At 35.0% G+C, this 25518-nt stretch overlaps 1 protein-coding gene and 1 long non-coding RNA gene across 9 annotated transcripts in view; one reads left to right on the forward strand and one right to left on the reverse strand.

The window, feature by feature from the left end:
- Positions 1-25518, reverse strand: part of MKLN1 (muskelin 1) — a 322083-nt gene that overhangs the window by 16031 nt on the left and 280534 nt on the right. For 7 of the 8 annotated variants that reach the window (XM_079150174.1, XM_079150175.1, XM_079150170.1 and 4 more), the window contains 5 exons: positions 22854-23001; positions 19771-19885; positions 17856-17995; positions 7518-7620; positions 736-790 (listed from right to left, as the gene is read on the reverse strand). In XM_079150174.1, the coding sequence (XP_079006300.1) occupies positions 736-790; positions 7518-7620; positions 17856-17995; positions 19771-19885; positions 22854-23001 (561 nt within the window). The remainder of the gene's footprint in view (positions 1-735; positions 791-7517; positions 7621-17855; positions 17996-19770; positions 19886-22853; positions 23002-25518) is intronic. The other variant, XM_079150171.1, reaches the window with a different exon arrangement.
- LOC306667537 overlaps positions 1-25518 on the forward strand; it is a 146278-nt gene that overhangs the window by 5542 nt on the left and 115218 nt on the right. The window lies entirely within an intron of this gene.

Raw genomic sequence — 25518 nt, forward strand, 5'->3', positions numbered from 1 at the left:
TCACTGTATAACTATTTTATAATGACAAGTAGAGAGTTGGAAATTCTCATATTTCAAACAACTACTGTGTTATGGTGAAAAACTGAAGCTAACAACGAGTTATCCTAACAAAAATATTCTTGAAAATTTACCAGACTAAACTCTCAGTTCTGGAAGTTCTAAAAACTAACTGAATTTATTACAAATTAATTAACTGAACTACTTTAATATTTCATTAACACTAAATGAGATGTTTGAGAAAACTTACGTTTCAACTGGAACTTATTTTGAACAATTTAAGATACCAACAAAAATTCTCATTTTAAAGAAAGGGGTAATTCATTTTTTCTGCTCTCAAAACATTTATTTCATTGCCTTATGCAATTACCATTCTTTTGACACCATACAATTCCACAAACAACAAACTAAAAGAAAAAACCATTCAACCAGCAAGTGCTACCTCATAGTAAGTACATCTTATAGTGAACATTCCAAGGCAGTATTGAACTGATTTATTTTGACCATGCTCCTACTGCCATCTGTTTGCATCACACTGCAGCAGTGGCATGACAGGAATTGCAACAGGTGAAGGATACTTGGAAAGTAATCTTTTAACAGGTTCAAGAAATTTTACATGCTATCTTGAAACCTGTTTCACTTGTTTGGATGAATCTCTCTAGTTCCTCTTCATTTTAAAGAAACCAAAATCCAGGTGCAAGGACACCCAACTGGATTAAACTACACTGCTGTACTTACCTAGAGTTGTAAAATCAGAACCAGATTTGAATAGAGCTGAAGCTAAGAGCTGAAACTGCAAAGTAAAACAGAAGCAAATTAGATGGCTAGGACATTTAAGAAAAATAATTTCTATAACTTTGACCATTTATTAGTCTCTGTTTTTGCACATGTGTTGCATAGGTCTATTCACCAAATACTGGCAAGAACATCACATTTAAACAATATGCTGACTTTTCTGTTGGACTGCTGTGATTATTTCCCAAAATACCGGACTAAGTTCTGAAATTACTTTATTTTAAAAATTTATTAAAATATATATTTATTAAGGAACAGCAGGTCTATAGTGCCATAAAATAAAATAACTCATTTAGGACTATGTCACAGATGAATAGTCTGGTATCCTAGACTTAGTTACTGAATTTTTAGTGTAATGTACTCTTATCTCAAAACAAAACAACAAAAAAACCATATCCCTATAATATACCTGATTATCTCTGCTGTATAAATCAAACTGTGAGACATGCACAGGTCCCCAAAATGCAAAGTAAACTGGGATCCCACAATCATGTATAATTATATTGTTAAAACTCAAAGGCCTTTTAAAATGGAAATAATATTGTAAACATTGATTAGATCTGCAGGTTAGCCAGCTAAAGTTCGTTTAAAACAGTAAATCCAACAAAATAATGACAGTGTAAGACAAACCACTGCAACACTGACAATTTAACAAATTAATAAAACATTTCAGCAAACTATTTTTATCCTGAAGGAGGATGCTGGAAAAAAAGCAAAGTTAATGGAAAGAATAAGACAAATGGTCAGAGTATCAATGGAATTACTTGGCACTTCCCAAGGTTTGAGCAGTTGATGGCACCAATTCCTCAGGATCTATGTTTGTAGCCTTTAAATTTTCAAGTATTAATTGCATTAATATTTATAAGCCCTGATTAACAGTCTTTTGAAGGTCATAAACGGTACAAATATTCCAAAGGTATCTATCTAAGTACAAGTTAGGAAAAAAAGGAGATAAAAGGAAGAATTAAAAATATATGGAAGTTTTACGCTAGACTTCAGTCAGATATGTCTACTGCAAATACTGTTTAGTTTGTGATTTGCCAATTTTCTTAATGTCTTTTAATGAGTAAAAGTCTAAATTTTGTTGAAGTCCAATACATCAAGTTTTTTTCTTTTATAATTAGTGCCTTTTGTGTTGTGTCCATAAAATCTTGCCTATGTTAAGGTTGTGAAGATTATCTATGTTTTCTTCTTGAGGTTTATTGTTGTTTTAGATTTAGATCTGTAATCTACCTTAAAGAGTAAGACAGGTTAAGATTACCAGTTGTTCAAATCATTCGTCCAAAAAACTAAATAAATTTACTTTCCTTGAACTTGGCACCCTGGTCAAAAATCAGTTGACTATATACATGCAGGTCTATTTCTGGACTATATTCTGTTCTACTGATCCACGTGACTATGCTGAGACCAGTACCATGCTGCCCTGATAACTGTGGCTTTATACAAAGACCTGAAGTCAGATAGTATAGTTCACATCCTTTGCACTTCTAAATAAATTTTAAAATCAGCTTGTCTCTCAACAACAACAAAAACCAAACTTTGCAGATTATTGATAGGGATAGTATTAAACCAAAGACCAATTTGGGAAGAATGTGCAGCTTAATCTTTCAATGCAACATAGATCTCTCCATTTATTTAGGTCTTCTTTAAATTCTTATAATGGACTTAGGACTACATATTTGACATGTTTTGATGTTAATATGATCCATCTGTCTTAAATTTCCATTATCTAATTGTTTATTGCTTTTATAAAAATATGGCTGATTTTTTTCTATTGACTTTGTATCATGTAACCTTCCTAAGTTCATTTATATTGTTTTGTAGACTATATGAGATTTTCTGTGTACACAATCAAGTTATCTACAAAAGCAAAAAAAATTAGTTTTTCCCTTCCAATCTACATGCTATTTCTTTCTTTTTCTTACCTTATCGCACTAGCTAGGACTACTAGTACATGCTGAACAGAGGTATTGACAGCATATATCCTTTCCTTGTCATAATCTCAAGGGAAAGAGGTTAATGTTCTACAATTAAGTATGGTCCTGTTACACGTTTTTCATAGATGTCCTTTAAAAAATTTAGGAAGTTTCTTTTTTATTCCTAGTTTGCTAAGAATTTTTATCATAATGAGTTTGAATTTTGTTAGATGCTTTTCTCCATTTATGGATATGATCTATGGTTCTTCTCCTTCACTGTGTTAATGTGGTGAGCTACACTAATTGATTTTCAACTGTTAAACCAATCATGTTTTTCTAGGATGAAGTACTACTACTACTTTTTTTTTTTGTACTGAGGATTGAACCTAGGGGTGCTTTACCACTTACATCCCTGGTTCTTTGGATTTTTTTTAAGACAGACTAAGATGCTTAGGGTCTCACTAAGTTGCTGAGGCTGGCCTCGAACCTGCAATCTCCTGCCTCAGCCTCTTGAGTCATATGCCATTCGGCATGGCTCCTGGGATAAACTTCTATTTAGTAATGATATATTAGCTATTTAATATATTGCTGAATTCAATTATATAAAATTCTTCTTTTTCTGGAGGTGCTGGGGATCAAACCCGGGGCCTTGTACTTGCAAGGCAAGCACTCTATCGACTGAGCTATCTCCCCAGCCCTAAAATTCTCTTAAGAATTTTGCATCTAAGTTCATGAAGTGTATATATATTTTTTTGCTTGTAATGTCTTTACTAACATTTTATATCATTTAAAACTACCTTCATAAAAGGACTTAGAAATCATCTATGTTCTTCAGATTTCTCAGAGTCTATGTAGAAATAGAATTTTTTTTTTTTCTTCCTGAAATGGTTGATAGAATTTACCAACAGAGTCATCTGGGCCTGGAGTTGTCTTTCTTGGAATATTTTTTAATTATAAAGTCAATCTCTGTAATGGATATGGGGTTCCTTAAGATTTTCTGTTTCTTCTTATGATAGTTTTGGTAAATTATATCATTTAAAAACTATCCATTTCATCAAGATCCTGAATTTGTTGAGAACATCATTCATAGTACCTCTTTATTACTCTTTAATGTAATGTACTGATTTCTGTCTTTTATCTGTAATACTGATAGCTTAAGTTTTCATTTTTTTCTTCATAAGTTGCTTGGAACTTATTAATTTTATTTATCTTTTCAAAGAACAAACTTTTCACTTTTGAATATTTCTCTATATTTGTTTCTTATTTCACAATTTCCTGTTTTCTCTTATTTGGGGTTTAATTTGCTCATCTTTTCTAATTCCTATGATAAAAAATAAACTTAACTGGTTCAACATAGAGGAGGAGGAGAAAACTGTTCTTTTAACAATCTGATTAAATAAGTGGAACTGATATGTATTGGCCTATGATTTTAACAGATACCAAGTGATATTACAGACCTCTCTCCCAAACTCTAGATACCCAACTATCCAACTGGCATCTCAACATCTCTGCTGGTTGTCTCATGGGCATCTCATATTGAACATATCCAATCAAGCTTCTGATTTCCAGTTGGAAGTTCCCACCTACCACCACAAACAACTCCATCTAGAACCTTCTCATTTCAACTGGTAGTTAACTTCATCCCCTTCCAGTTTTTCAGGTAAAACAACTTTGGAGTTATTTGAAATGCTACATTCAATTCATCAAAAAAATGTGTTGGTTCTACATTTAAATATCCTAAAAATTTTGCTTATCTCTCTGCTGCTACTATTTTGATCTGAACTTGAACAATTTCTTGCTTAGATTTCTAAAATCTTCCTTGTGGGTCTCTCTGTTTCCATACTTTTCCCTCTTTAGTCTGTTCTCAATATAGTAGTCAGAATGATCTAATTAAAACAAAGTGTAGATCAGATCACTCTTCTCCACAATACCCTGAACTGACTTCTGATTCAATCATGATAAAAGTCAAAGTCCTAAAATGACTTATGAAGGCATTCACTATGCTTTCCCAATCCTTGCTCTTACTTCTATGACCTCATTTCTGACTGCTCTCACCCTTCTTCTCTACTCTAATCACCATGGTTTCCTTGCCATGCTACTAAATCATGCCAGATGCTTCTACCCTAGGATCTTTGTTCTAACCTTCCCTTTGCCAGAAATTACCTTTACCAAATTATCTGCCTAGCTCATTCCCTCATATCCTTCAAGTCTTTGTGCAAGTCTCTAATTGAGGTCTATTATGATCATCCTATTTAAACTGCACAATTCTCACCTCTTGTACTTCTGATCTTCTTTATCCTTCTTGTAACTTTTTTATTTTCCTGTCAAATTCTTTCATGCTATAAAACTTGCTAATTTAATGTTCTTACTATTTATGGTATAAGTGCCTTCCTGGGCGGGGATCTTGTTTTTTGCTGATGTATCTCCTAAGCCTAAGATGCCTGGCACATTGTAGGAAATCAATACACAACGATGAAATGAATGATACTAGTACTGTGGAAACAGCACAAGTACTGTATAATTAATTCAAAATGTGCTATACTGGCTGAAAACTAGTTTTTCTCACTCCTTCTCTATTACATAAGTCCCCTCTGGAAATGTGGTAGACTTGATTTTGGTATGCATTTTTTTAGGCCTTTTCTGGAAAAAAGTATACCTTTTTTTATATCAGATTATAAAATTGGTGAATTTTGTAACCAATTCTGAACCCATGTTGTAGATACTAAAAAAAACCGTGTTTTAGTATATAGCTGGTAGTCTATCATCATTGTCGTAATAACTGGTACAATAATGATGATCATATTGACAATCACATGCACAAAATCCAAAAAACCTTTTGGTTACTAAAAGTCATTTAAATAATGAAAAATTTGTAAAACATACAAAGTTATTATAGATTATGAGAAACAGGCCTTTCTCAATGAGAAGAATGATCTCCTATAATGGAAGTGAAGGTTTAAATGCTTTATTGACAAGTACTACAAGTATATATACTCTGTCACTGGGGATTTCCTTCCCCAAAACGGATTGTTGGAAAATAAAAAGTTTTGAAAGATCTATCTGTTCACATATTTTTAAACAAAATAATCACCTTTCAGACCAATAACCCCCAATATCAAGAGTGTTTTCCATTTCTGTCATATATGCAGTCTAAAGAGAGTCTTTGGATAGGAGTACTGTTTTGTAAAAGTTTCTGAGGTGACTGTGATGCTAACACACAGAATGCCATTTTATTAACTTATAACTGGGCAAAATACCTCTGGTTAAATTTGTAGGAAATGAAATGGAAATACATAGCATATAAAAGAGAAGTTGTTACTATTGAAAAAGAAGAAAAACAGAAAAAGCTATCAAAAATTTAAAAATGGATCTGTGTGAATTTGAAATTCCTCCCTTCCTGATTTCCCATTAGCTTAGCTAAGAACAAACTGTCTATTTTCTTTGGCCTACTTGCAGCTCACACAGCTGAAATTATTTACTTGGAAATATTTTGTTTTGGTTTTAAAGATAAGGGGAAAACGACTGTGCCCAGTTACAGCCATTTTATATAGAATATGGACAAATCACCAGGATATCTACTTACAACTCTTAAATGCAGGGTCCAACAAAATTAACATTAATGTTCTTTCTGCAACCCTGTAGAGTTTTAAGTTATAACAGACTAAACCAAACGTATTCTGATTCTGAGCAAAGTTACAATAATTTTCCCTCTTTCAAATAGTATCATGACTAAGTCTCAAGAAAAGACAAATTAACTGTCCCTACATAGGGTTCTAAAGTGTGTTCTGCTCTACCTAGTGAAGGGTAGTAACCAATACTGAGTGAGAGCAATAGGATTTATTTTCACAGCAGGATACCATGAAAGAATCTCTCTTTGTCTTGGTGTTGAGGACATGGCAGGTTCTACTGATTTAAAAGTACAATGAACCTGGTGCATGAAAGGGATTTGACATTAAATATGAAACCACCTGTATTGATGCTGAGGAAGGAAAACCACTGTTTGATATTGCTATTACAAAGCCAAAGCAAAGCAACAGTTAAAAGGGAAATGTATGTAAAGAAGAGAACTACATATCATCAGCACCAATTCTAAGAGAAGAAAGGCAAAATGGGATGCAGTTCAGATGTTACTAGATGAGTAAGGGTGGCTGGTAGAGAGAGAAAAATGACAACAGGAATCTCAGAATTTAGTGGGAAGAAAGGCTGAAAACCATGCAAGTCACTGCAGGCACATTCACGCAATGGATGGGCAAATATGCCCTTAAGAATGTGAACCGTTCAGAAACAGTTGTTTTATCCCATTTAACAAAAAACTTCATACTCATGGTCAGCTATTGTTTCTCAGGCTTAGGAACTACTGATGAATGGAGTAACCTACAGTCAAGCTATACTGCTACAACATTCAAATAATAAACATTAAGACAGCAAGGATGCCACTCCCACCAAACTCAACTTTTTTTACTCTTGAGTGATCTTGAGTATCAACAGAAGAGTTTGTATCAAACTATTACATAATACTTACGCAAAACAATCATGGGACTATGGAAAACCTAAAACTTTGTTTTCTTCCTGAAAAACAAAACTAATGTCTAAGTTAAAAATTTTATACATGAGAATTCTTTTCTGAATGGATTAAGGGTTTCCTGTGTAACCTGAATTTTATCAAATGAAAATATGCCTGTTCAATTTTTATTTTACCTGCTCTGTATCATTTTTAAGCTTGTATCATATTTTCATTTTCCACATTCAAGTTAGAAAGACACTTTAAAACACACCAAATTCCTGAAGGTCATTACCATCTTTCCTTACCTCTTTTGTCTCTTCTGGATCTGAGTGATCTACAGTTATATAAAGATCATTTTGTAAATATTTCAGAGCACTAAGGGGGTCCATTTGGGCCTTTTCTTCAAACCTAGAAAATACAAATAGAATAAAAATTATCTTGAGTTATAAGAAAACAAAAGAAATGTCTTTTAAGACCAGAATAAAATACACTGTGTACAGATAAGTTATTCTTAATATTTTAAAAAAACTTGAGTCTGAGATTCCTGAGTAACAATATTACCATGCAGATAGTGTAGATGTAGAGTCCTTGGAGATGCAATGGCAATGCCAGGTGGCCATAAGCAGTTGTGGTGCTAGAGAATACATAAGAATACTTCCTACCCTTGCATTAAAACTACAACTGAGAATCAAGTCAACTATAAAAGTGTCTGTCTGTGTCAAATATTTTACATAACAGAACTCCAAAAAAGCTCAATGCTTTTCATCAAAAATAAGTATATATAAAATCTACTTGCTTAGATTTGTAGAATATATTTTCCCATGGAGGTGCTTAACAAATACACTGGACACTGAAATGAATATGGTCTCTTTTAATAAGTATCATTAACGTCTGATATTTTTAATGAGAATTTCCATGTTTCAGTCATTGATGATAAGAGTAACAGAACAACTGCACCAACCACTTACCAAGCATTTGCAATGTGTTAGACACTATATGGGGTATTTTACACATATCACATCATTTATCCTCAAAATAACTATGATGGCAAAATAGTTTTCAAATTTTTAAATAAATAAGAAACTGAGGTCTCCAAAATGAATCTGGGAAGGATAAGAGCTAGTAAGTAGCAGAAACAGAATAAAACACAGGTATATCTGATTCAAAAACTACAAAGGAAAAGAGTTCTTTTGCTCTTTGTGTGTGTGTGTGTGTGAAAGAGAGAGAGAAACACACTGGGGATTGAGAGAGAGAGAGAGAGAAACACACACTGGGGACTGAACCCAGGGCAGACAGACAGATAAACACTGGGGATTGAACCCAGGGCTTTGGGCATCCTAAACAAGAGAACTGACTGTTCTTTTTAAAAAAGAAAGATGTAGCTGGGCATGATGGCACATACCTTTAATCCCAGTTACTTGAGAGGCTGAGGCAGACGGATTTCAAGTTTGAGACCAGCCTGGACAACTTAGGGAAACCCTGTCTCAAAATAAAAAATAAAAGGGCTGGGGAGGTAGCTCAGTGTAGAGCATCCCAGGTTTAATCCATGTACTGGGAGGGTTGGAGAGGACACAACTATTGGGGTCTATTTAAATAAGATAATGTCCTTTTATCAAAGTATAATCATATATGCTTTAATTATGTATTTTATTTCTAATAAGTTGACATGCTGTTCAAAATGTTATAGACAAAAGAAAATTCATATAATTTGCTCTGCTTAAAGAAAATGATGAACAGCCTTTCCCAGGAGGGTTCAGGCTAATGACAATCTCTGTGACAAGCTATCTGTATGTGAGGTAAGGGACAAAGAATAGCAAAATATTACAACTCTCATGTACCAGGTAATACCCTGACAGTGACAGCCAGGCTGCTGGTCCTTAGATGAGAGTCCTTCAGGCAGAGGTCATATTACATTTTATTTACAACAGATTAAACCAAGGCTTTGGCACCTAAGCCTATCAATTATCTCAAGCTTGATCAACCGTTTATAAAGTGGCTTGGCAGAATTCTTCCCAACAGGGCCACTCTCTCCAAGGAATCCTTTCCCAAGAATCAAGAGGTGAGATATATAAGCACATGTAAAAGGCAAATAGAGAGGGCAGTAAATAGAAGTCATGAAATGGTGGATTCTAACTCACTCTCTCTCTTTCCAGATCCTGAAACTCAGAGAAAGCAAAGTCACGTAAACAACAGAAGACAAAGCAACAGAGAAAAGTACAAAGACTTACTATTGCAGCTCCTGGTGGGTAGAACTGTCCTAGTCTCCTTGGGCCTCACTGTTCAAATGCTGAGAAGGCGCCAAAGGCCCTTCTCAGCAAGTTCCCTTCCGGTGTCCCTCTGACTTCCTCTGCCATAATCACCACACTCATTCCACTTCTATCACACTATCCTTTTTATTATACTCCTCAAATGATTCAGGTACATTTTTTACCTCAGAGCCTTGCCTTTCTAGAACATCTCCCCCTAAATATCTACACAACACATTCCCTCATATCCATTAAGTCTCTGAGTAGAAGCAAGCAAACAAAAAGTCATTTTTGCTGTAAGATTTACCTGAATAATCTTATTTAAAATTGCATCTCCAAGCCAGGTACAGTGATGCATGCCTATAATCCCAGTGACCTAGAGGCTGAGACAGGAGGATTACAAGTTTGAGGTCAGCCTCAGCAACTTAGCAAGACTGTCTCAAAATAAAACATAAAATGGGCTGGGAATGTAGCTCAGGGGGTAAAGCACCTCTGGGTTCAATCCCTAGTACAAAACAACAACAACAAAAAACATTTCCAGCTCTCTCACCTGTACAAACAATAGCTCTTAACCTGTTTTGTTTTGTTTTTCATAGTACTTATTATATAAAAACTGTTAACCTTCATTTATAAGAATGGACATTTGAAGGCAGAAAATTTCTTTTTCTTTACTGGTAAATCCACAAAGTCTAGGACAAAGTCTAGTAACACAGTTGTTAAATATTTTTTAAATAAATAGTTTTATTGATGCTTACAGAGACACTTATGTGGTTGCTTTCGTCATTCTACAAATGAGCGCGAAGTGATCTCCAGAGAAGTCCAGATAGACTACTTAAAATTAATAAAAGATCTGTCCAAGTCCATCAAGATCTAGTCCTTTTTCATTTAGACACTAGCTATCAGAATGCAGGCAAAAAGCAATCATAAACAGAAAAATACTATGCTTCATATTTTTATGCTACTATTGTTACTTTAGTTGAAAATAGTTTATATGAATGGATACAGTCTTTATATATTCTTAAATTCTCCTTTAAGGGTTTTTTCTGGTTTAAGTTCTGAGATTAGGTAACACATTTCTTTTCCCATAGTCGCAAATTTCCAAGGCTGATGTTTCTAATCATAAACTTCCTCCTTTTAACTTCAATTACTTTAAGAATCAATTATTCTCACATGAGATTTGGTAATCTTTCATCATATATTTAAATGTTTAAATGATTTGTTTTAAAATATATTTTTATCCACTTTCACTCACTTTATGTCTTTTTTTTTTTTTTTTTTTTTTTGGTGGGGTGGGGTTACTGGTGATTAAACCCAGAGGTGTTTAACTCCCGAGCCACATCCCCAGCCCTTTTTAATTTTTATTTTGAGACAGGGTCTCACTAAGTTGCTTAGGGTTTCATCAAACTGATGAAACTAGTCTCGAACTTAGGATCCTCCTGCCTCAGTACCCAAGTCACTGGGATTACAGACATAAGCCATTGCATCTGGCTCATTTTTTGTCTTAACTAGACAGTCTTAACATATTTGCACCATAAACTGTCATTTTACCTATCCAAAGAAAGTATTATTATGAATACCAATATTATTTTGTGTGCTGGGAGTCAAACTCAGGGCTTTATGCAATCTTGGCAAATACTCTACCACTGAGCCACGTCCCCAGCCCTTTTTATTGTTTGAGACAGGGTATTACTATTGCTTAGGGCAGTGATAAGTTGCTCAGGCTGACTTTGAACTTGCAGTCATCTGGCCTCAGACAGGAGTCTGACTCACTGGGATGATGGGCATGTGCCTCTGTACCCAGTCCCTGAAACATTTTTAAAAGGAAAAAGAAAAAAAACTGACAATTAAAACAAACCAAAATGTAATTGGTAAAGAAAACTATAAACATATTTTAAAGTTGTACTATGAAAAATCAAACTATAAAGATATTATTTAATCTACTATACCACCACATTCACTATGAAAAGAGTTATGAACAGGTCAGGCATATGTCAATAATCTAAAGCAGATCTGATTTGTAGTAGTTAGGGCTTGAGTTATTCCAAGGCACATCATCTTTACAGAAATATTTTTCTATTATTGTAACATTCACAGAATTTCATTTTCTCTGTATTAAAATACTTTTAGCATTTTGTATCTTCCTTTGTGAGAAAAGCAAAAAATAAACATCTACAAAACAATATGGGGGCGATCCAAGATGGCGGACTAGAGGGTGACTGCATCTCCTGTTGCTCCAGAACTCAGGACTCAAGAAGCGAAGGCATTGAGAGACTCGGACTAAAATAGAGCCACGGGGTAAGTCTCCCCCACCGGATGAAGCTCAGCCTGGGCGGCAGGCCTGAATAGGGGCGGCTTATCAGAGCAGGACAGGGCAGCTAGAGTCTTCCCCAGGTAGCCCTGCTCCCTTCGGCGGTGGGCTCCCCTCACACGGCCAGCTTCTCGGAGCAGGCCCCCCAGTGAGAGCCTTTCTGCACAGAACCAGCTCCAAGTTCTGGAGTCAGCAGCAAGCGCCGGTCTGCAGGCAGCTTCAGGGACCAGGACGGGGCAGCCAGGGACTTCCCCAAGCAGCTCTGCTCCCTCCGGCGGGAGGCGCCTTTAAACGCTAGCTTCTCGGAGCCCACTGCCCAGTGAGAGCCTTTCTACACAGAGACAGCCACAAGTCCCGGAGCCAGCGGAGAGCTCCGACCCGCAGGTACCCTCTGGGACCAGGGCAGGGCAGCCAGAGACTTCTCCAGGCGGCCCCGCACTCTCCAGCGGCAGGCTCCTTTCACGGCCAGCTTCTCGGAGCAGACCGCCCAGTGAGAGCCTTTCGGCACAGAGCCAGCTCCAAGCCCTGGAACCAGTAGCGGGCTAGGGGCAGCTTTCTTCGGAAGCACTGCATTATCAAGTTCCTCCAAGACTTCAGGCTACTGAAGGTGGGGAAGTAATAAACTGGAAATCTACAGGGACACTATAAACCAATAGAGGAAATCTGCAATATCTCAGAGTCCCACTGACATCTGACCAATATGAGAAAACAAGGGAAGAAAATGTCCCAAACAAACCTAGATACTATATCAATAAAACCCAATGACAGCACAGCAGAAGAAATGTCAGAAAGGGAGTTCAGAATGTACATAATTAAAACAATCAGGGAGGCAAACAAGGAGATGAAAGAGCAAATGCAGGCATTGAAGGAGGAGATGAAAGAGCAAATGCAGGTGTAAATGATCACACCAATCAACAGTTAAAAGAGCAAATACGGGAAGCAAGAGATCATTTCAATAAAGAGAGATACTGAAAAAAAACCAAACAAACAGAAATTCTTGAAATGAAAGAAACAATAAACCAAGTTAAAAACTCCATAGAAAGCATAACCAATAGGATAGAATACCTGGAAGACAGAACCTCAGACATTGAAGACAAAATATTTAATCTTGAAAACAAAGTTGACCAAACAGAGAAGATGGTAAGAAATCATGAACAGAATCTACAAGAACTATGGGATATCATGAAAAGGTCAAATTTAAGAATTATTGGGATTGAGGAAGGCTTAGAGAAACAAACCAAAGAAATGAACAATCTATTCAATGAAATAATATCAGAAAATTTCCCAAATCTGAAGAATGAATGGAAAATCAAGTACAAGAGGCTTATAGGACTCCAAATATACAAAATTACAACAGACCCACACCAAGGCACATTATAATGAAAATACCTAACATACAAAAGAAAGACAGAATTTTAAAGGCCGCAAGAGAAAAGAATCAAATTACATTCAGGGAAAACCAATAAGAATATCAGCAGATTTTTTAATCCAGACCCTAAAAGCTAGAAGGGCCTGGAACAACATTTACCAAGCCCTGAAAGAAAACAGATGCCAACCAAGAATCTTATACCCAGCAAAACTTACTTTCAGATTTGACGACGAAATAAGATCCTTCCATGATAAACAAAAGCTAAAGGAATTTACAAAAAGAAAGCCGGCATTACAGAACATTCTCAGCAAAATATTCCATGAGGAAGAGATGAAAAACAACGATGCAAATCAGCAACAGGAGGAACTAGCCTAAAGGAATAGCCAAACAAAGGAGAAACCAAATCATGTCAAAAAACAAAAATGAGTCAAATGACTGGGAATACAAATCATATCACAATAATAACCCTGAATGTTAATAGCCTGAACTCATCAATCAAAAGACATAGAATGGCAGATTGGATTAAAAAGAAAAATACAACAATATGCTGCCTGCAAGAGACTCATCTCATAGAAAGACATACCCATAGACTAAAGGTGAAAGGATGGGAAAAAACATACCATTCACATGGACACACCAAAAAAGCTGGAGTATCTATCCTCATTTCAGATAATGTGGACTTCAAGCCAAAACTAGTCAGAAGGGATAAAGAAGGACATTACATACTGCTTAAGGGAAGCATAAATCAGCAAGACATAACAATCATAAATATCTATGCCCCGAACATTGGCTCATCCATGTACGTCAAACAAATCCTTCTCAATTCCAGAAATCAAATAGACCACAACACAATAATACTAGGCGATTTTAACACACCTCTTTCACCACTGGATAGATCTTCCAAACAAAAACTGAATAAAGAAACCATAGATCTCAATAACACAATCAACAATTTAGACTTAACCGACATATACAGAATATACCATCCAACCAAGAGTGAATACACTTTCTTCTCAGCAGCACATGGATCATTCTCTAAAATAGATCATATTTTATGCCACAAAGCTACTGTTAGCAAATACAAGAAGATAAAGATACTACCTTGTACTCTATCAGATTATATGGATTGAAATTAGAAATAAATGACAGAACAAAAAACAGAAACTTCTCCAACACCTGGAGATTAAGTAATACACTATTATATGATGAATGGATAACAGAAGACATCAGGAGGGAAATTAAAAAATTCTTAGAAGTAAACGAGAATAAAGACACATCATATCAAAATCTCTGGGACACTATGAAAGCAGTACTGAGAGGAAGATTTATTTCATGGGGCGCATTCAACAAAAGAAGTAGAAATGAACAAATAAACGACTTAACACTCAGCACAAAGCCCTAGAAAAAGAAGAGCAGACCAACACCAAAAGTAGTAGAAGACAGGAAATAGTTAAAATCAGAGCCGAAATCAACGAAATTGAAACAAAAGAAACAATCAGAAAAATTAACAAAATAAATAGTTGGTTCTTTGAAAAAATAAACAAAATTGATGAACCCTTAGCCACACTAACAAAGAGAAAGAGGGAGAAAACTCAAATTACTAAAATTCGGAATGAACAAGGAAATATTACAACAGACGCGAATGAAATACAAAAATAATTAGAAGCTATTTTGAAAATCTATACTCTAACAAAACAGAAAACCTCGAAGACATCAACGAGTTTCTAGAGACATATGAATTACCTAAACTGAACGAGGAGGACATACACAACTTAAATAAATCAATTTCAAGCAATGAAATAGAAGAGGAGGGAACCCTCCCAAACTCATTCTATGAAGCCAATATCACCCTGATACCTAAACCAGACAGAGATACATCGAGGAAAGAAAATTTCAGACCAATATCCTTAATGAACATCGATGCAAAAATTCTCAACAAAATTTTAGCAAATCGCATACAAAAATATATTAAAAAGACAGTACACCACGATCAAGTGGGTTTTATCCCAGGGATGCAAGGTTGGTTCAACATCCGGAAACCAATAAATGTCACTCACCATATCAACAAGACTAAAAGTTAAGAATCACATGATTATTTCAATGGATGCAGAAAAAGCATTTGATAAAATACAGCATCCCTTCATGCTCAAAACAGTAGAAAAAATTGGGGTAGTGGGAACACTCCTTAACATTGTAAAGGCCATCTACGCCAAGCCCATGGCCAATATCATTCTAAATGGTGGAAAACTGAAAGCATTCCCCCTAAAAACTGGAACAAGGCAGGGATGCTCTCTTTCACCACTTCTATTCAACATCGTCCTTGAAACTCTAGCCAGAGCAATTAGACAACCCAAAGAAATTAAAGGGATACGAATTGGAAAAGAAGAACTCAAACTATCCCTGTTCACTGATGACATGATTATATAGAGGAACCTGGAAATTCCACAAGAAAACTTTTAGAACTCATAAAGTGAATTCAGTAAAGTAGCAGGTTACAAGATCAATGCTCATAAATCCAATGCATTTTTATACATAAGTGATGAATCTTCAGAAAGAGAAATTAGGAAAACTACCCCATTCACAATAGCATCGAAAAAAATAAAATACTTGGGAATCAATCTCACAAAAGAGGTGAAAGATCTCTACAATGAGAACTGCAGAACACTAAAGAAAGAAATTAAAGAAAACCTTAGAAGATGGAAAGAACTCCCATGTTCTTGGATAGGCAGAATTAATATTGTCAAAATGGCCATACTACCTGAAATGCTATACAGATTCAATGCAATTCCAATTAAAATCCCAATGATGTATCTTACAGAAATAGAGCAAGCAATCATGAAATTCATCTGGAAGAATAAGAAACCCAGAATAGCTAAAGCAATCCTCAGTAGAAAGAGTGAAGCAGGGGGTATCGCAATACCAGATCTTCAACTCTAATACAAAGCAATCGTAACAAAAACGGCATGGTTTGGTACCAAAATAGACAGGAAGATCAATGGTACAGAACAGAGGACATGGACACAAACCCAAATAAATACAATTTTCTCATACTAGACAAAGGGGCCAAAAATATGCAATGGAGAAAAGATAGCCTCTTCAACAAATGGTGCTGGGAAAACTGGAAAACCATATGCAACAGAATGAAATTAAACTCCTATCTCTCACCCTGCACAAAACTCAACTCACAATGGATCAAGGACCTCGGAATCAGACTAGAGACCCTGCGTCTTATAGAAGAAAAAGTAGGTCCAAATCTTCAACTTGTTGGCTTAGGATCAGACTTCCTTAACAGGACTCCCATAGCACAAGAAATAAAAGCAAGAATCAATAACTGGGATAGATTCACACTAAATAGCTTTCTCTCAACAAAGGAAACTATCAGTAATGTGAAGATAGAGCCTACAGAGTGGGAAAATATCTTTGCCACTCATACTTCAAAATATATAAAGAACTCAAAAAACTCTACACCAAGAATACAAATAATCCAATCAACAAATGTGTTAAGGAAATGGACACTTCACAGAAGATGTACAAGCAATTAACAGATACATGAAAAAATGTTCAACATCTCTAGCAATAAGAGAAATGCAAATCAAAACTACCCTAAGATTTCATCTCACCCCAATTAGAATGGCTATTATCAAGAACACAAGCAACAATAGGTGTTGGAGAGGATGTGGGGAAAAAGGTACACTCATACATTGCTGGTGGGGTTGCAAATTAGTGCAGCCACTCTGGAAAGCAATATGGAGATTCCTCAGAAAGCTTGGAATGGAACCACCATTTGACCCAGCTATCCCACTCTTTGGCCTATACCCAAAGGACTTAAAATCAGCATACTACAGAGATACAGCCACATCAACGTTCATTGCTGCTCAATTCACTATAGCCAGATTGTGGAACCAACCTAGATGTCCTTCAACTGATGAATGGATTAAAAAACCGTGGCATATATATTCAATGGAATATTACTCCACCATGAAGAATGATAAAATTATGGCATTTTGCAGGCAAATGGATGAAATTGGAGAATATCATACTAAGTGAGATAAGCCAATCTCAAAAAACTAAAGGACAAATGATCTCGCTGATAAGCAGATGAGGACATATAATGGGGGGGTGGGAGGGGTTAGCGTTAGGGTTAGGATTAGGTTTAGGGTTAGGGTTAAGGAGGGTGGTAAGAATGGAGGAAGGAAGGACTGCATAGAGGGAAAAGAGGGGTGGGAGGGGTGGGGGGAATGGGAAAAAAATAACAGAATGAATCAAACAACATTACCCTATGTAAATTTATGATTACACAAATGGTATGCCTTGACTCCATGTACAAACAGAGAAACAACACACATCCCATTTGTTTACAATAAAAGAAAAAACTATGATCTTAACAATATTTATGCTATTTCCTTTTTCTTTCTTTTTTTGTGTTTTAGGTAGGGGAGGTATACTGAGGATTGAACCCAGGAGCACTCTACCACTGAGCTTACACCCCCAACCCTCTTTATTTCTTATTTTGAAACAGGGGCTCGCTAAGTTGTTCAAGGTAGCCTCAAACCTGCCATTCTTCAGCCTCAGCCTCCCAAGTCTCACTGGGATTATAGTATATACCATCACTGTTGGCTACACACTTTTCTTGTTAGAATTACAAAGACAAAGTCACCTCTCCAAAGCTAGCTACCAACAACCAATAATGTTAAAAGTTTTCAGTGAATTATTTTCATACCTGTGTTTTCTTATGAGATACTTGCAGTGCCTCAATAAGTAATCTTTTGAAGGTCTACACAACTTCAGTGACCAGAAGTCATCAAGTCTCATCTTTGGAGAGCAAGATTTTCCTGGATTTCCACCAAATAAATAATGAACCTATGGTAAAACACAACAAACTAGATATTTAAAAATGCACATATTTCAAGAAACTAAAGCAGCCACCCTAGTAAAATGTCTTCATTTTGGGAGCAGTGTATAATACTGTAAATTTGAAAAATTAAAAAATCACTACATTATTACCAAAGGCTTTTCTGTAGCTCACTCTTTCTTCTTCTTTTGTTTTGTTTTTGCGGTGCTGGGGATTGAACCCAGGGCCCTGTGCTTGCAAGGCAAGCACTCTACCAACTGCGCTCTATCCCCAGCCCTCTTCTTCTTTTTTTTTTAGAACTAGGGATTGAACTCAGGCCTCATGCATGTTCTATCACTGAGCTATATCCCCAGTTCTTCCATTTACTTTAAAGCACTATGGCTACTTTAAGTTCTACTACCATGATTACAATGACAGCAGAAGACATGGAACAAAAGCCATGATAGAAAAATATTAAAAAAAAAAAAAAAGAAGAAAGAAAAAAGAAGAAAAATGTGGGGGAAGAATTTAATCCAAGACAAATTTGTGGAAGACAACAAATAATATGCATTATCAAATTAATCAAGTGTTGATCAAAATAGCAAATAATAATTTTTTAAAACTGACATACACAATGAATTGAATCACCAAAACTAAAAACCTTACAAAAAGTTTATCATCCTATTTTTCTTTAACCTAAATACCAAATGCTAAATGGCACATATAATTTATAAAATAACTTTAAAAACATTATCCCATTATTCAATTAATACCAAAAAAGAAATGTAAAAGGAAAGCAATAATGATTTCACTATTATAGTACAGTTTTAATGTTATTCTGTCAACAGTTTTAAAATTCTGAAAACTAAAATTTTGAAACCTAAAATTTTGAAACACTATATTCAATGGTATTATACCACAGAGATATTATTTCTGTTCTATATATGAAATTCACTTAATCCCTTAAGTTGGAGGACTCTAAGAAGCTTTTTTTTATTCAGTCTCATGGATCTTTCACCTAAGGGTCTCAAACTATATAGCACAGACTTTTTTTTTTTTCTCTTTTTTTTTTTACTTTCTGAATTTGGTTTATTTCACTTAACATGATATTCTCTAGTCCATCCATTTTCCTGCAAATGACATAATTTTATTCTTAATGGCTGAATAAAATTCCATTTTCTTCATCCATTCATCCACTGATGGACACCTAGGCTGATTCCATAGTTTATAGCACAGACTTTTAATCACTTATAGCTTAAACAGAAAGAATTGGGCTCTGTCAGTAAATTTCCATACAACCTGTGTCCAGTCACTAAACTACATGCTCTAAGGCAGAAATAGTTAAAGAAACTATGTACAAGATGATTTTCAAAAGGATGATGGAAAAGAGATTCACATAGAAAAATAAAGATAAAATGGCTTCTTACACCATGGAAAGTCTATCAAACCAGGAAGTTACATTTCTGCTCCTTTCCATATCATTGATAAAGCTACCCAAATATTCAAAACTCTACTTTTTTTTGGTGGAGCTAAGGATCAGACCCAGGACTACATATATGCAAGCCAAGTACAGAAGCAGGCACTAACTGTTTTCAAAAGAGAAGTGCCAAGAATTATAGCCTATGCAAAAATAATTGTACTCCTACAGAATTTTAGGGAGAAGTGATACTGAATACTTAATACACATGCTACTATTTGCTATGTATCACAATTTTTATTCAAATCCACTTTAAAAAACAGATATATTTGGGGATTTTTTCAGATTAGGCCACGGAATGTTTACAGGTCAATGTAGTGAGCATACCTTGTGTAACTCATCATAAACAAGCTGGTGGGCGAATCTTGGACATGGTTCTTCTTCCTGCAGACTTTTACTTGGATTATCCTTTGCAGCTTGATCATTCTTATAGACACAAGACCTGCAAGACATTGTTTTTAAGGCATTCTACTCAAGAAAATTAGCAGCAATATTAATACAACTATAACAAGCAAATTAATTTTCAGTGTCCAATAACCAACAAAAAACAAATTATACATTTGTTTACATCAAAGCTTATAGTTCTGGTAACTCTTACAAAATAATATGAATTTGTTAGAACTGAGTTCTAAAGTTCTTTTACTAGCCATCAAATAGTTCACTTTAGAACAATCCATCTCATGCTGTGGAACACAAACAGCACATATGAAGGCTCGAACTGAAGGTTGAAAGGGATGCAATCCTGTTTATTATTCACAATAAAAAGACTCCCAGTACACTGCTTTCATTCTGATTATAAATAAACATCCTTTACAAATAAACTAAGAAAACAATAAATTCCTTAGTTTCTGAGTATCCATTACTGAATGGATGACATTCTTTGAAGTGCTTCTGTTCTGTAGAATATTCACTTCTAGTGCCACCACAGAATGTGACAGCTGGATCATCTAGGTCAATATTTCCCAAAACAAACTGTGCAGAACCAGTTTTGTGAGATTCTTAGGGTCCTGGTCTGGAAATGCTAAGTAATAGTGTCCTTAATCTACTCTAGAAAAACGTTTACATTTTATAAAAACTAAGGCCTGGGAACATTTTAAAAAGCAATGTTCTTTCACTGATGAATCTACTGAAAGAGAAAATTAGGAAAACTACCCCATTTGCAATAGCCTCCTCAAAAAAATAAAATGAAATAAAATACTTGGGAATCAATCTAACCAAAGAGGTGAAAGACCTCTACAAGGAAAACTATAGAAGCCTAAAGCAAGCAAGAAAGAAAATGAAGACGACTTTAGAAAGATCTCCCATGTTCCTGAATAGGCAGAATCAATATTGTCTAAATGGTTATACTACCAAAAGCATTGTACAGATTTAATGCAATTTATATCAAAATCCCAATGACATTCTTCATAGAACTATAAAAAGCAATCATGAAATTCATTTGGAAAAATAAGAGACCCAAAATAGCCAGGGCAATCCTGAGCAAGAAGAGTAAAGCAGGAGGCATCAAACAATATTACAGTCATATTAACAAAAATAGTATGTGCTGGCACCAAAACAGATATGTAGACCAATGGTACAGAATAGAAGACACAGAGACAAACCCACATATATGTGGTTATCTCATACTAGACAAAGGTGCCAAAAACACTCACTGGAGAAAAAACAGCTTATTCAACAAATGGTGCTGGGAAAATTGGATATCAATATGTAACAAACTGAAATTTAACCCCTATCTTTCACCCTGTACAAAACTCAACTCAAAGTAGATCAAGACTTAGACATTAGAACAGAGACCCTGTGCCTAGTAGAAGAAAAAGTAGGCCCAAATCTTCACTATGTTGGCCTAGGATCTGACTTCCTTAACAAGACCCCTACAGCACAAGAAGTAAAATCAAGAATCAATAAATGGGATGGTATCAAACTAAAAAGCTTCTTCACAGCAAAGGAAACAATAATGTGAAGAGAGAGTCTACAGAATGGGAGAAAATCTTTACCAGATGCACCTCAGATAAAGCATTAATCTCCAGGATATGTAAAGAACTCAAAAAACTTAATACCAAAAAAAACAATAACCCAAACAATAAATGGGCTAAGGAACTGAACAGACACTTCATAGAAAAGGAAATGCAATCAATCAACAAATATATGAAAAAATGTTCAACATCTCTAGCAATTAGGGAAATGCAAACCAAAAGTACTCTAAGATTTTGTGTCATTCTAGTCAGAATGGTAATTATCAAGAGTATAGGCAACAATATATTGGCGAGGATGTGGGGAAAAAGGTACACTCATACATTGGTGGTGGGACTGCAAATCGGTGTAACCATTATGTAAAGCAGTATGGAGACTCCTCATAAAATTTGGAATGGAACTACCATTTGACCCAGCTATCCCTCTCTTCAGTTTATACTCAAAGGACTTAAAATCAGAGTATTACAGTTATGAAGCCACATCAATGTTTACAGCAGCTCAACTCACAACAGCTAACCTATGGAACTAACCTAGGTGTCCTACACAGATGAATGGATAAAGAAAATGTGGCATATATATATATATATATACAAAATGGAATACTACTCAGCCTTAAAGAAGAACAAAATTATGGCATTTGCCAGTAAATGGTTGGAGATGAAGAATATCGTGCTAACTGAAATAAGCCAATCCCAAAAAACCAAAGGTCAAATGGTTCTCTGATATTCAGATGCTAATTCACAATAAGGGGGGAGGGGGGGTGGTAAGGGAAAATACAGTTACTTTGAATTAGGTAGAGGGGAGTGAAGGGAGGGGAGGGGAGATGAGGGGGAAGAAGGGTAGTAGAATGAATCAGATATTATTACCCTATGTACCTATATAACTACATGACTGGTGTGACTCTACTTCATTTATAACCAGAAAAATGAGAAATTATACTCCATTTATGTATGATGTGTCAAAGTGTATTCTACTGATAGGTATAACTAATAAGAACAAATTTTTAAAAATGAAAAAAAAATCTATAAAAAAAAGCATTGTTCTCAAGTTCACGTATTTATTTTGTAGCGGACTAAAATATAATTCTACTGACTCCCTGACCAGGAGCTATCTACTAATTGAACAAAACAGAATTCCAATCACTCAACACCAATGTATACAAAGACACTGATTTTATCTATGATACTGACTTTAAAAAATATTGACTTTTAAAAAATATGGACAATTAAGGGATGGGGAGATAGCTCAGCTGGTAGAGTGCTTGTCTCGCAAGCACAAGGCCCTGAGTTCGATCCCCAGTACCACAAAAAAAAAAAAAAAAAAAAAAAGACAATTAAATGAACAATGTCACAAATTAACATACGTTTCTCTCATCTTTTGAATAAACAACCTCACATAAATATACCACTGGGATTGCAGCAGAGTTAAGAGTTGCTTACCAACTATTCCTCACAATGTCATAAATCCAGAATGAATTTCTGACATTCTCTTCCCTTTTTTCCTTGTCTTTGCTGAGTCCAGATAAGACATGTATTTCATTCAGTTCTGGATCAATAGTTGCTCTCTGTGTAAATCCTGTCATTGGAACTATAAATTGGAAAAAAAAAAAAAGAGAGATGACAACATTCATGTCACACAGATTAGTACTATTTAAAATATTATACATCTTTATCCTGTTCTGTGTATCTACAGTACTTATCTTCTACTGAAAGACATAATCTGTTTTATTAAACAGTAGGAGATGGCTAATTGCCTTTTCCCTGCTCTGGATGTAAACTCCACAAGGGCAGAGGTTGTTTTGTTCACTATTTTGTTCCCAGTGCCTAGGATAGTGCCTGACATGTAATAGTTACTCAATTATTTCTTGAAAGAATAAATGAATGGAGTTAGAGGAAGGGGAGAGTTATACAATGTAATCGTTTTAATCTGAAATAGGAAAGATAATGCTTTAATTAACTTATTATCTGGATCAGTTCTAATTTAAAAGTAGAGACAAAAAATTCAAATTTTGACCTAGGGAAAAAAAACTTAGACCAAAAATGAGATGTAGGTTTATTTAATAAGGTCAGGATCGTTCAAAGTATCTGTTCATGACAGACAATCATTTCCAACAAAAAGTTAGAATTTTTTATTCTAAGGTATGTCAATTTGTTTTCCTGAGTATCTTTAACTCCCCAGTTAAAAAATGTTTTATTTTTCTAAGAAATCAATTAAATAAGTTACGATCATTCTATATTATCAAGTAATTTATAAAACACTGATGTGGCAAATGCAAATTTTTCTTACTTACATTAGTTGAAATGTAATTTATATATATAGTCTATACATTTTATGGTCTCAGTAATTTCACAACATAATTGCCATGATATAAAATAATGTCACTTCTTTGATACTACATTTCTTTTAACCATGAACAACTGTCAAATTCTCAAAAAGCTAAACAAATATCAGATTGAAGAAAAATACTTAAATCAATCTAGAATATGAAGGCAGGAGATGCTGGCTATATTGATCTTGATTCTTTTTCTTTCTTTCTTTCTTTTTTTTTTCCTGGTACTGGGGATTAAATCCAGGGGTGCTTTATCATTGAGCAACATCCCCAGTCCTTTTTTTACATTGAGACAGGGTATGGCTAAGTTTTGTGGATCTTGCTAAATTGCTGAGGCTGGCATCAAGCTTGTAATCCTCCTGCTTCAGCCTCCCAAGTCGCTGGGATTACAGGTGTGTGCCACTATGACTGAGCTGATACTTACTCTAATTTTGTAGAGTCAAATTACTGATTTCTTCCTAGTTTATTTTAAACCCATGGGTCCTTTTACATTCCTATTCAATAAATTTGGGACATTTTGAAGACTGTCCAAATTTAGTCCACAGGGTACATATCACAAAATTATAGGCACACATAAAACATAATGCATAATTTGTATGCACATATATTTGTATTTATTTTTATTTATACTGATCTAATCTTAACAACCTCAACTCTCAGACCATAATTTCAGTGGTTAAGTAAGTACCTATGCAACAAACTGCTTACCTTAGAACTCCTACCTAAAGACCCACTGAAGGAACAGAAATTTTAGAGAGGAATGGAAATTAATGGAGAAAGAAAATCCAAATTCTGTAAAATGGTATAGTGGGGAGGATGCCATCAAAGAGAAGAGATTAAAGAAACATTGGGCTGAAAAGGGGCAAGTAAGAGTGTAGAAAAGTATAAAATCAAATTTTACACACTTCATTTTATATAATATCAAATTCTGCCGAGAAAAAACTTAGTGGCAGAAGAGAAAATGACAAGGATTGCTTTGAAAAACAGAGGCAGTGGGTAGGTTTATAATACCCAAAGCTAAGACTACCATGTTTATAAAGCTATACTATTAGGTATTATTAAAAACTGTTTTTACCTCAAAGTATACTGCAAACTCTACATTTCTTTCATCTTTTATATCTAATTCAACTCTTATGCTACATATTGTTGATTTTGCCTACAAGTTATATATTCAATGCTATTATCTACTGAAGTTTTTTTATGGCTTTAAAAAACAGATATAATTCACATACCATACAATTTATGCATTTAATATAGACACTTTGGTATATTTCAAATTATCACATCACTGTGAAATGATGTGAAATCATTTGAAATTTTAGAATATTTTTATGATTGCAAAAAGAAACCCTGTAACCTAATTAACAGCCATTTTCCATCTCCCCATGCCTACACCATTTTACATACCTACAATTAACTTATGAAGGCTCCAATTTTTCCATATCCTTATTGACACTTTTATTATTTTTTGGTAACAGGAATTAAACCCAGGGGTGCTTAACCACCAAGTCACATCCCCAGTCCTTTTAAATTTTATATTTTATTTATTTTTTTTATTTAGAAAGAGGACTTCGCTTAGTTGCTGAGACTGAATTTGAACTTGGGATCCTCTTGCCTCAGCCTCCTGAGCCACCAGATTACAGGTGTGTACCACTGTGCCTGGCTATTGTCTGTCTTTCATAGTATAATTATCTTAGTGTGTGTGAAGTAGCATTTTATCAAGAGTTTTCATCTGTACTTCCTAATGAGTAAGCATGCTAAGCATCTCTTCCTAT

The sequence above is a fragment of the Sciurus vulgaris genome (genome assembly GCF_902686455.1).
Source record: "Sciurus vulgaris genome assembly, chromosome: 8".
Lineage (NCBI taxonomy): Eukaryota > Metazoa > Chordata > Mammalia > Rodentia > Sciuridae > Sciurus > Sciurus vulgaris.